This window comes from Bombus flavifrons, chromosome 5 (genome assembly GCF_040668555.2).
Source record: "Bombus flavifrons isolate JBK064 chromosome 5, iyBomFlav1_principal, whole genome shotgun sequence".
NCBI lineage: Eukaryota > Metazoa > Arthropoda > Insecta > Hymenoptera > Apidae > Bombus > Bombus flavifrons.
The window spans coordinates 16,242,548-16,255,915 of NC_138446.1; the positions used below are offsets into that span (position 1 = coordinate 16,242,548).

The 13,368-nt window shown below is 45.8% G+C and overlaps 1 protein-coding gene across 2 annotated transcripts in view; it reads right to left on the reverse strand.

The window, feature by feature from the left end:
* LOC138180221 (protein gustavus) overlaps positions 1-13,368 on the reverse strand; it is a 185,773-nt gene that overhangs the window by 153,064 nt on the left and 19,341 nt on the right. The window contains exon 1 of one of the 2 annotated variants that reach the window (XM_069113852.1): positions 3,124-3,232. The exons of the other annotated variant lie outside the window; for it this stretch is intronic. Within the exon in view, the coding sequence (XP_068969953.1) occupies positions 3,124-3,140 (17 nt within the window). The 5' untranslated portion in view covers positions 3,141-3,232. Of the gene's footprint in view, positions 1-3,123; positions 3,233-13,368 lie in introns of those variants that run through there. 2 annotated transcript variants of the gene reach the window in all.

Here is a 13,368-nt window from a genome sequence, read left to right on the forward strand (position 1 = left end):
TCCACACTCGCTCGTTTTGTTCGCGATTTTCCTTTATCCTCCGCCGATCGTACGTGAATTTTCCATCGATCTCGCCTCTGTCCTCTAGCCAGAAGACAGCGCGCGTATAGGATACACGAGGAGTCAGTGGATCGCAAACTCCACGAAGAAGGCCATATTCTTTCTCTAGTCTTCGAGAAAATAAAGGATACGACGAAACGAGCGAGAATGGTAGGCGAGTAGACGGTCGGCGTATAAAAGTTTTATAAGATTGTCACCGAGTTGGCGAAATGATTTGGGAGTTCACGAGCTTGTCTCTCCTCTAAGGAAGACGAGCAGTGTGTATTACGAGGTGGCGCATACACAAGGACCGAGCTCGTAACCTCCTTCGTCGAGAGTTTAACAGGCCCTGGCTACGAGCTGAGATGCGGCCTTTCCACTTTACCGAACGGCAATAAAGCATCAGATACAACCGGCCGCAAGAGGAGAAACTCCCTTTCGCGTTCCTTACTTCCTCCACCTCGAATCTAGACTCTCGTCCCGGCGTACGAACGGACAGAGTTAAAACGTTTGTTGCTCGTGATTAATGGTAGCACGCGCTACGGTCGTTAGAACTTCTTTTCAACGTTTCCCTCTGCCTCTCTTCCTTTTTTCGTTAACGCTTCTGCGATCGGGTATATACGCGGGCAATTTCGCCGAGTTTCACGCTCCTTTTACCGTTACAAGGTAACGCGGGTTCCACCCGCTCCTGACCGGATGACACAACTTCGATTTTACGCGTTTAAATAATGCAGCTCGGCGCGTTACTCTCCGCGCTGTACAGTGATACTTATTGGGAACGTTCCCTCGGCTCCCTAACGTCGAGTCATTATTGCACGCGATAAAATATCGGATGCGGCAGGAAGCTGGTCGTTCCCTTCTTCGTTCTAGATAATCGTAGTTCACGGACGAGGAAAACGAACGACCGTTTTATGTCGCTGCCTAGCTAGTTGCACGCGTTCCAAAATATATGGCGACTAGCAACTTCTAACACGTTTTCGCCTGAGAATACGCGATTTACGCGTACAATTTGTCTCTTGTCGCGAAATATTCCTCTCGTTCTTCAAGTGTTACGACGCGTGTCAGCGTTAGCCCGTACAATTTTTCACGGAAAATCAAATAGTATCGGCCTCTTGACGACTGAATTCGAAATCACGAGTCTCTATCTTTCCATAGCCGTCAACCTGCGTTTCGATCTTGTTGCGGTGTTCGCTAATTATGCCATAACTGAGAGCACCGGCGCGAGTTTTGTAGCCACAAATTAATATCGAGATTCCGGTGGCTGACTGATAACCGGCGAGTTCGGGATATGTTATCGTTACCGGATATCATAATGCACGCGTTACATACAGGCACCGACGACATTTGATAATAGTTGTAACAAGATATCAGAACGGTCTATTTGCTTGGTCGTTGGCTGCGAAGCTCACAGGGGACACAACGAATCGAGCCAGCGGAATTTCTTCCGCCGCAGTTTCCACGATAAGACGAAGGCCACACATTCGTTGGCGGATCGTTTGTAGCGATCGATCGAGCGGTATCGACGGGCAAGACAGGCTGAGCGAAATCCATTCAATTTTTCACGAGGTTTCTCGATGACGTTTGATGCGTCTAATTTATTCAGAAGGCGTCGCGTGCTGCGCGCGGAGCGGAAACGTCGAGCCGAGAGAAGAAACGCGGGAAGAGAAAAGGAGAGGAAAGAGAGAATAGAATAGAAGGCGTGAGCTGACGAAACGAGACGCCGTTAACGCTCAACAGTGTGCTAAGACTGATTTAATGGCGGCACGTAAAAACAAAGAGCACTATTAAAAACGAGTTCTGAATGCGAGCCAACGAGAAGCGCGGAAACCGCTGGTATTTTCAACTCGCGAAGAAAACGTACGGGAAGAGAAAAAGAAATTAGTCGTTTCGCTGGACAAAACAAATTGTAAATATATAAATATCCGCGTGCGTGTACAGGTATAGATGTATAGAGAACACGTAGGCGTTGCCAGGTTACTCCTACTGGCATCGGTGTTAATAACGAAGCAATTCATTAGAGTTTACCTCTGGCCGTTCCATGAATTTACCAATAAATTCTCATTACTACTCCGCGAGCTGCGAGCCAGCTCTGTAAGTACGTCACTGATCGCGAAACGAGCAAACATAAAACTCACGAGGAAACCGTTTGGTCGATCTCGTAACACGGGACGCAAAAATAAAACAAGGATTGCGGGTGGGGAAGGGGAAAGTTGTACGTTGCATTGTCGATATCCATCCCTTACGTAAGCCTGGAGAAGAAGGACGAGTACGGAAGTAAGGAGAAAAGAACGCAGCCTCGAGGTCTTCCCGGAACATTTTTACGAGACTAAATACGTATTTTCGTTTCGCCTTCGCCGACTCTTTGACCATTTGGCTCTCGATTCGCGACGTCTCGCGAACGCTGAGAATGATTCTCGTAGATTTTGACACAGAGACAAACGAGACGACGGATGAGAGACCGCAGGATGTTTCTAAGCGCAAAGTCAGACGCTAAACGATTCGCGGGATAAAAGAAAAAGTTGTCCGGAGGAAACTACATGGAAGTCGAGCGAGATAATTTTCTAAAAGAATTCCTTTGTGCTACTGGCGAAACACGGGTGAAACGACGTTTTCCGAGAGAGAAGACGAACCGTAAAAAACGCGGCCCGTAAACTCCATAATTATTCACGAAAATGGGAAAAAACAGCCACGGCGAAATTGCCTGAAATTCCGAGTGTCTGGGAAAGGTTTCTCCCTGAGGAAAATTTTGCATAAGATTAGCTCGAACGACGCGAATATAGGATAGAAAAGCAAAGACGAAGGGTTCAGCCGGTTCTCACGCGGGTCACGAGGTCCACGGTGTGAAAGCATATTTATTCGATCCATTAGCATCGATTCGCAGGCCAAACTGCAAATTGAATAACTTCAAAGTCACACAAGCCACGTTGTATTAAACGCTGGCGTGTATCGAAAGTACCTCTATATCGATCGACCCTGTTTTTCCGTGACAGGGAAAATTAAACGTCAATGCACGTCGACGGACATTTTTTTTGAGGTGAGGGGGAGGGAGGTACCGAGAACTCGTGGTCGGTAACGTTTACGAACCTATCGTTGCGCTGCATTAATTCCAGCTCGTCGACTTCCCTTTTAATCCTCTCGAAAACATTTAACCAGCAGTGGCGGCAACATCAAAAGTCACATCCACCGATCACGTAGCACAGACCACTTACCAAGCACGACAAGCTGCCTTTCTAGACAATTATTATCGCGAGGGAACAGACGTCCTTGGATTCTGACACGTTGTCTTCCTGAGAAGTTCCGCGATGGCACGCACGGCTCCTTCCGTCTCGAAGGAAGTTTTCTTCTCGAATCACAGGCCAACTAAACAACTTTGTACTCGGTATTGTTCACACGCGACCGATCAAAGAGCCGTATATCACGATACAACGATAGACAGAGAGCAACGAAGAAGAACGAGGAAACTGCACGCACGCATCACAACATGTGATTCTTCTTCGTCGTCGAACGAACGAACGTGTCAGCGAACCAACGAAACGATAGAACGACCCAGTTGCGTTTTTTATTTGCCTGTTACACTTTCGCAAGTTACCCACGTGACAACGAATCCACCTTGACCACGAAACAAGGTGCCGATACGAGGCACGAAGCAGCAAGCAACACCGTGAACTGAATTCGGTGGTAGCCGAAGCTACACTCGGGGCACGATTGACTCGCAGGCAGGCGCCGCCTGAGGCGCCTCCACCATCCGCAATGTGGAAACTTCCTCGTGGGCTCGTTACGTCAAGCATCCTTGTTTATCTACAGGATTTCTCCTGCCTTTACCTCCCTGGTTTCTGCCACTGTCGTATGTCACCGAATCGCGAACGACATCGAACTGTCGTGATATTCCCCGTGCTACGATCCAACATCCACAAAAAAAAAAAAAAAAAGAAAAAAACGTGACTCTTCGTGGAAATAACTTCGATACACTGTTCGTTTCGAACCAACGTGTGTGTGCGTGTGTCTGTGTGTGTGTGATCCCTGATATGTTCGCGGCAAAAGGTGCAATAAAAGTGCATTTAGAAAAATGCACGTATGATTCAACTTTGGAAAAAAGAACGACCAGCTGAAGCAAACGTTCGTAGAAACGATTTTAGTCGTGATTCTACTTTATCGCAAAATATTTGTTTTTTTCAGGAAACCGAACCAAATGCGCGAATTCGATTTACCGTAACGGCAAGTATCGGATTCTCCTTAATAGCGTTATCGACGGAAACGTAGAACGAAGACAACATTTTTTCCCCCTGCTTTCTAAGACGCCGGTGTGCTCGAAGGTAGAAGGGAAACTTGCCCCTTGGGATCGATCGATTGCCAATAGGTGTTTGTCGATACAAATTCAATATCCTCGCGCGCGCACCCCGTCCGCATACACTCTCACCTCCGTACCAGGGCACTCTATTGACGGTGCAGCTATTTTGGGAATAAAGGTGGGAGAGTCTATGCACGCTTGCATTTTCGAGCAGTTTCTTGAACGGCCGGCCTGTCTACCTAAAACGATTCGCGAGCCACGCGCGTCAGAAATATGAAAGTCGCTAATGTTATTGGGTCATCCGGTTCGGCCGGCTCATTTGTCGATATAAACTCGCCGAAACGATCTTGTACACGCGCCTGCTCCTCGACCGAATAGTCGATGAATCTGATAAAACAAAGTTTCTCTTGAAACGAACGTTTCCGCCAACGTTGCTGTAAATTTTCCCGTTCGAAATAACGACAGATAGGATATCGTATCGACGTCCCTCGTCGAACAGAGACCTTGCATCGCTAACCGCTGTCGATACTCGCGAGCACACGCGGACAATAAAGTTCGAACGCCAATCGACGATAGTTGATCCCAAAACGGAAACCGCGTAAATCACTCAGCGATGAAAAGAGAACGAGTCGCAAGAACGGAGAACGAAGAATTTACACGCAGCTACCGCAAACTCGGGACTAGAGGATCCCTGTTGGATAAAAGTTAATTTTCTTGCAAGAAAAATGAACGAGTTCCGCAGTAGGACAAGCGAAAACTGTCCGTTCGTTGAACATGTCGGAAACGGCGAGAGCGTGGAAGGAAATGTTCGCAAAGCGCTTACTTCGCAGTCGATTTTGACGAAGGTCGGAGCCACGTTAAGAACAATCAGCCAGTAGAATATTGCTTAGGAACAAGTGACTCGTACCTCGAGCAGCCAATATGTATTCCAGGTGCATACAACGACCGAAGGTTCTTGGCCCTTGCGTGCACCGTTAAGTCAGGCGAACCGACCAGTTTCGAAGCCGTGCAGTCACACCTGAAGCCATCTAGCCATCAGTGACGAATTCGATTAATTTAATCGGACGAACGAACGCGGATACAAGCGTGTGCTAGATTTTTTCTTCGCATATGCAAATCGTACGACGTAAATTTTTTTTTATCGATTCAAAGGTTATCTATACGTGGAACAATCTTTCGGAAAAGTCGTTAAAATTTAACTACGTTCGACGTCAATCGTTTTCAACGTGATTCGTAATTTGAAGAGCATGAAATTATTATTTATTTAAAGAATGCATCATATATGACCCTAACTGCAAGCAATTCGGTTTAAATTAAAGCATATTCAGCGCGGCTAAAATACTGTGAGCCCAAAGCGCAGGAGATCGATACATATTTTCCATATCATTTTAATGTTTTAAGAATCGTCTATTCGCGAGACTCGAACACGAAACAACGATTAAGCGTGACATTTATGCCACGAAATGCATATCGACTCCCGTGTAGACGAGGCCGATCGCCGATTCTGTGGCCGGGCTGCGAACAACGATCTTTTTTCTCCGACAAGTCGTGTTTCTCTGGGTGAAAACCGCGCAAACAAATGCCAAGTTTTAAAGCCGCAGGTGCGTGCGGACGTGGCATTTATTAAATGATTATTTGCGCTGGACGCAACAAACGTTATTTATACTGGACACGTCAAATGTCAGAGAGGAAAGAGAAACGTTACGAAACGCTGGTCCATGGCTTAAACCGGCGCGACGTTCACCATCACGTTCACGCGTATTCTCGGCGACATAACGCGATATTCGCGTGAAATTTTTGTAGCTTCGGGTCACGTTTCGTCAGACGTTTCGTTCCCGTTTCGACGACCGTACGTACGGTCACTGGTACAAGGCGATTCGCTAGACTAGAGAGTCACGACGAGTTTTCTTTTCTCTCTTTCCGTCATGGTGCGGCACGTCGCGAGAAGACATTACGAAACGAGGATGCGCGCTGCTCGAAAATCGTATGGCGCACCTGTGCAAAGAGAGAGAGAGAGAAAGAGAGAGAGAGAGAGAGAGAGACCCGTTCAAGAGTCGACTTCATTAACGGAAACGCTGTTCCGTTCCCTGGCGGTGGGTTCCACGCATCGAATTTAAAGACATTTTGCTAATGAGCGACAGAAAAATAGCCCCGCTAGTAACCGACGTGACACGATCGCGCATTAATTTCTATCTGGTCGGGGAAACGTGATTAATCAGAATAATTTTTCAACTTCCAGCGAATATTACGAGAATATTCCACAAATATTCGTACGGTCCGCGTTCCTTCGTTTCTCTGGAGCGTGCACGCGTATCCCGGCAGGAGAATCTAATAATTTTCCCGCGATTTCAGAGCACGCGGCCGACCGACCTAACGGGGCCAATTTTCTCCGGGAAATACGATAAAAAGTTACGGGTAATATCGCGTGACATTGTTGCTAATGGGACGACGACGAAAGGTACATGACAGCCAAGGTCTCCGGGCAATGAAAATTAATGTCGCATTCACCGAGATGACTACTACGCGGCTATTACGGGCTCGTGCACGGCTTCGTTGCGATCGTGAGATCACCACCAGCCACCGTTCGATATAATACACATACCGAAATCGATGGACCCTTCAACTTTGACTTTTATGCCTTCTAGCGTCGATGAACATTTATGATCGAGAGTTCGTGAAATAGCTACCACTCGTAAAGCTTTCTGCTGTTTCTGATTTTTTTTTTTTTTTTTTCGCTTTTCCGATTTTTCGCCAGAATCGACAATCGGCCAGTAAAAAATGTACGAAAACGCGTGGAAAGATATATTCGCGACAGCTGCAATCGAAATCGAATTCCTGGCCGATGTACGAGTTTTCTGTGTCTGATTTACCGGACATTTGTCGATGACGCGTAAAACAAACAGCCGCGTATTGATGGAAAGCGAACCGGCTAACTCTGTTACGCGCTTATCGCCAACATGCCGCGAGAACTAGCACGTTGTGAACACACTTTCGGCAATTTGTTATACAAATTTTACTGTTCCCGGTTCTGGCAACCTTTTCCGTCAACGCATAAATACTATTAACACCCTGGGGACCGGCTGCTCCGACTAGCAAATAACTTGAATTCCCGGCTGTTTTTGGAGCGATTGAAAATGATTCAAGGCGACCGATATTACGTCTAATATATCGATTACGGTTTCCTATTATTCAAGCGTGTAATGTAAAGACACTTTTGTAACATTTCGTTCATAGCATCCATTGCTTTTTTTTTTACTGTTTCATTTAACGATAGTTAACATTTTTACAGGATACCGCGTGAAGTACGAAAGACGCGAATCCGCGTCTCGGTTGGCCAGAGTGTTAAAACCGATTTAAGTTTACAGAATTTCGGTGGCCGTGCTCGTCGCGAATGCCGTGCCGGAATATTAATGGACGTTTATTCTAATTACGTTCGCAGCGAGGATGAATCGGCCCGTTAATGACGAAGGATCGATTCGATCGACTGATCGATGGCGCTCCATCAGCCGACAAAATTGACGCGGTAACGCGCAGTTTGCTTTCATTTCGTCGCTTTAACGAACAAATACTTGGCCAGAATCTAATTGCAGCGGATTCGCTCGACGCGACGCGCCAATCCGTCCAATCGTTTATCATTTCGGCATCGAGAAACACGCGAATTGAGCCGTTTCCGCGGTTAAAGTCTTTCCATGCGATTCCACCGATTAATTTCGATTTAACCTTCTCCACGAGCTTCCCCATATTTTTAAGTCCGTGTATCGTGATCCGTGAATTATCGTTCAACGACCAAACAAAAATGAAAATAGGAGCCTCGTATAAAACTGACCTGTAACACGATCGATTTATCGATCTTTCGATTCAACCGATTGAGAAAAGGATAGAGAAAGCTTGAAAGAAGTCTCGAAGCTTCGTAGACCGTAGAGTATTTCGGTAGAAGCACCGTAGCTAAGGTAAACGAACCGTGAAGTGTCTTTGGAGCTCGTGTAACGAAACGCAGTGACAGACTATGTACTTTCAGACTCAGACACGCGTGCACATGACAAGCAAGTGACTCTTAAACATTTTTTTTAAAGCCTCGACTCGAACGACCATCCGAGACTCGCGCTATCGACGATCCAACGTGCTTTTCTATCGAATCTCCTTTCTCTGCTTTTTATTGCTAAGAGGTATCTCGTAACTTTGTACGCTGTAATGGAAAACCTTCTTGCCTCTATCCACCACGCCTTAATACAAGAAAGCGATAAACTAAAAAAATTATTGCTCGAGAAATTAACACGAGGACACGGTGAGGAACAATGGCAGATCGTTGTGCAATATTCCTCTTATTGTCACGGTTATTCGTGTAAAGAGCTCCACATAAAATCGCTGAATTGCGGTTTGCATAAAAGCCGATTTATTCGCTACGGCGCGTGTTACTGTAGTAAACGAAACCTGGTCAAGGCGAACTGACTTTACATATCGATTAATTTCCGTTATTAGCACATCTTCGGTAATCCAGTAGTTTTACCTTTTTTTTTAGGGATTCGTTGTATACGACTTCGCGAGTTCCGTCAGTTTTCCCTTGTTTATACAACTTTATTTATTTAATTCTGGTTCCTTTATACATCCGGCTTATTTATCTTTCGTATCTCGAATATTTCGAATAATCTTACCATTGATTAAGATTATTACAATTTTTTTGTAATAACTAATCTTAATGTTATTAAAATATAGGTATAAATTAATTATAAAATCGCCTGCTACGATCTTACATCAACGAATTCCTATCATGTACTATTACGCTGCATTTCAACGTACCTTTCGTTATACATTAATTAATATATAATAATTAACTACTTACTTTTAACTTTTTCATTTTTTGCGATTTTAATATTAAAAGACCGCCAATTTAATCGATAAGCTTCGTACAACTTTTTTAACGTTACGCTTTATATTCCAAAAAATGAATGACGTCATACTATAAAATTCAGTGGTCCGTGACTCGGCCCTTTCGATTTCAAAGGGTTGCATAATTACGCGGACACGTGTCCTTCGTAGAATTTGTCGCGCAATATACGAGAATTTTAAATCAATATTAGTTTACATTGCGTGCATACGGAGGTACGAGGACTGACATAGCGTAGCAACTTGTGCATAGAAGAACTCGTATCTAAATCGACGTTGCATCAGCGAGCAGTTGGTGGCGTCGTTTATGAAAGCGACAATATTAATAATACCGTCGATAACAAGCGACATTCCGAGAAAATAATTCCTCCGCGAATTTACATTGCACAGCCGCCAGCTCGATAAACTCTCTAATAATACGCTTCCACGCGAGGATGGGACGCGAGATTCTTCCACTGCAATCATCTCGCGTGAATATTTCATCCAGAATTAGTCGAAGGAGGGAGCACGAATAGCTTCGGTCGCCTACCGTGCCTCTAACTAAGAATTTTCTTTTATCGCATAGAAATTGCGACGAAAGTCGATCTCTTTTTCTCGATATCACTTCGATCGCGAACGAATAAACAACGGAGGATCGTTGTTACTTGAAACGCTGCCTTCCGCTTCGTCGGTCAGGATCTCTTTTAACGAGCGAAATATTTTTCTCGACACGGACGGAGCCATCCTAAGAAAGAATCGCGGCGAAAAAACGCGTCGTTTCTTTCGCGGCTATCTCTTCGAGAGTTCTTTCGGGCGAAGATTTCCAATTGGAGGCGAAAAGGGACAAAGGATCCTCTCATTTCTCAAGTTGAAATTCCCGGGCTCAAATTGTCTCGCGGCTAAGAGTCCGGCCAGGTTAACAACGCTGGCCCCTATCTCGGCGAACAACGTTCGATAAAGCACGGTGACACAATAGTCGCGGTGAAAAAAATGCGTTGGATAGGAATCGGACACTCCTGCGGTCGATAACATTGTGCTGCTGCCGAGCCGAGACATTGATGCTGACAAGTTTCTTTCCCAACGTGCTCTCTCCCGTCCTCGATAAAGCCCCTGTTTCTCTCTTCGTTCTGTTCTATACGCGGCATCGAAAGCAATGCGGGCGGCCAATGTGGCGATACGTAAACGCGGCACGTGTGACATTTCGACATGCACACGCCACTACGCGACATGCTGCAACGTTAAATAAATAAACGTGTATGTTAGCTTTCTTATGATTTTATACGAGACAGTGGTCCAAATGGAACGCTAATGGATCTCCGGGTTTTCGTTCGCCCGCCTCTGCTCGCCATTGTCAACTGCGACGTCGCGTCGGCCGATTTCATCGTTGGATATCGGAAGTATTACGTTCGACCACGGTGTTTGTCTTGAGACTAACGCGCGTCGCAAAGATAGAAAGGAAAATAACTTTGAACTAGATACCAAGGGATATAACTTTTAACTGTAAGGAATATCTTCCATTCGATATGATTCGTTACGGAGACCGTAAAGACACATTTACAATTCGTTATAACAAATTTCTATAACCACCATCTGCGATCCATCCGAGGTAAGCAAGAATTAAAGCTACGTAACGAGGCTGGCGTATGCACGATATTTGGTCGTGCGACGCGAAGCGTCTACCTTCGAGTCGACTAACGAACATTACATCACGTCGCTTTGCCAGTAACAACATATTTCGAGATTTAATTAAGAAGACGGTAGTCTCGACGATTGCGCGTATTTCGTAAAGTTTCCACAGCTACTAACGATACCGAAAACGTGGTCGTTATAAGCTAATTATCCGATCGACGACGGAAGAATCATCCGACAGCGCCAGACGTTTTCGCGCAGAATCTGTTCGTTGATAATTCGATGTTTTATTAGTCTGAAAAACGGAAACGCGTCTGTATCGTGAGAATTTCTCTCGACGATACGTTACACGTATTCCGGTTAGCTACTCTCTGACGAATGGAAAATGCGCGCGTACGTATCGAAGAATCGCGTGTAGCTGCATCGCGCGTCACAGATATTCTAATGGCAACAGTGTCGCTTGCCAAGCGACGTTTCTTTTTTCCATTTGCGCTTCGCCTCTATCCGACGCTATCCTGAATTTTCCCTCTCGTCGCGATGAAGCGGAGAGCAGCGCGATAGGCGTGAAAAAGTCTGGGCGCTCGCGACGCGTTATTGCGCTCGTTAAGCTCGTGAACGCGCATCGTTTTGTAACGGGCCGCGCCTCTTTAATCGCGCGTTTATATTCCTCGCAGTGACACCGGGGCGGGATTAAAAAATTACGGGGCCGTAAAGCAAGTCGGTATAGAGGCGGTGCTACTACCTATATACGTATATAACTAAATCGCAGTGACATTTCAGCGGAACGGTACGATATGAAAAGCCACGAATAACGAAGGCGCACGAATAACGTCCGGCCGATAGTCGTATCAAATGAAACGTTCCTTCCTTTTCTTCCTATTTTTCCTTTCTTTAGCTCTTTTCTTTGCCTAGATGCACAGGGGTCACCAAAGAAACTTCCCTATGAATATTTCATGCGCATAGTCGTACGTTTATGTCTGTATATATGTACCCAGTCATTTCATAATATTGTTCAGACTGAGGTCGCTGGGAATAAAAGGACCGTAGCATAAGAGGGAGAGAGAGAGAGAGAGAGAGAGAGAGAAACACGCCCTGCACACTGACTCAATCGCGACTCAGAAATCCAACTCGTTGTCTGGAAACATCGTTGCCGAACAAATTAGCGATACGAGCTCGTTGCTAACGACAGCGATGGAAACTGTTTGTCCATGTTTTCTCCCGGTTATGTCATACAGACACGATTTACAGCCTCTGCCAATACCTTTGCACTCGCTGCTACTACTATCGTTTTCTTTCACTTGCGTAATACCAGATACACGTATGTTGGTCAAGGCAATTGGGTTAAAACATCGATGACGAACACGAATCTCGTGAATTTTCGCTTGTGAAAGCGATCCGAACGGTTGGCCAGTAACGCAGCTCTAAAGACCGTTCCATCGAACATTCGCAGAAACTTAAAGGCGAATTAGAAAACGGAAAATTATCCTACGGATGGTCGAGAAAAATATTCGTAAACTCTCCTCGCTGCGAAAGACAAACCGAAAAGACAAGACTTCGAGAGGAAAAAAGAAAGGAGAGACGAGAAAAACTACAACGACGTTAACGTGCACGTAGATAAAACGCGATTCGAGAGGCGGTATTCGATAAGCGTGGAAACGAAGCGGCCTCTCGTCGACGTTTCCGATCAATCGACGGTGAAACAACTCCGGCGAAATTACGGCGCCATCGAAAACGCATTTAACACCGGTTCACCGAAACTCGTTCGCGCTCGGCCGGATCGCCGTCCGCGCCGCGTTGGTCGACGGACGCACGCCGTTTTCGTGCCGTGCGGCGTGCCGTGGACCGATCGTATACATTGTACAACGTATACCATCACCTACGCTTTACACGCTCACCTGGCGCTTGCTGGAGCGCGCGCGCGCGCGTCGCTACCACTCAACGAGAAACGCATTTGCCCGTAGAAGGAGACGCCATTTTCAGTGGCGCGGCCTTTGTACAAAGTGCTACTCGTTTTCCGCTGTCGCTTCTACTCTCGACTGGTCTCTACATAGAAAATAGAGTTTACGATACACGCGTACACACGCCCCATGCACCATTTTCCCATGGTACAGTCCGATTCTTACAAAGCAGTCCTTACGCGTTTGTTCGTGAAATCCCGGTATACGTGGAAACGTTTCTCTTGTAACACGATGTAGCTCGATGTTTTCTCGTTTCTTTACAAAGAATTTTTATTCCGTGTGTTTAACGAAGTTTGAATTGCTTCGAGTTATGATACCTTGCGATATACCTATGTCCGATACTGCCGCTTTTAAATTTATCTTTCACGCGGTTAAAGTTAGAATTCGATGACGTGAAACGTTAAAGTTGGCTGCTATCTTTTCCATTGAAACGTACAACCGTGGATTTGATCGATAATCACGGTCGTTGCGCTAAAATCGACCTGCACGAAGCAGCTCTAGAATTGAAATTCTTATCGTTCCAGCGAATATCATTAGCCGACACCTGCACAGACAGACCTGCACAGCGTCGTCGACGCGTAATTAAATTAC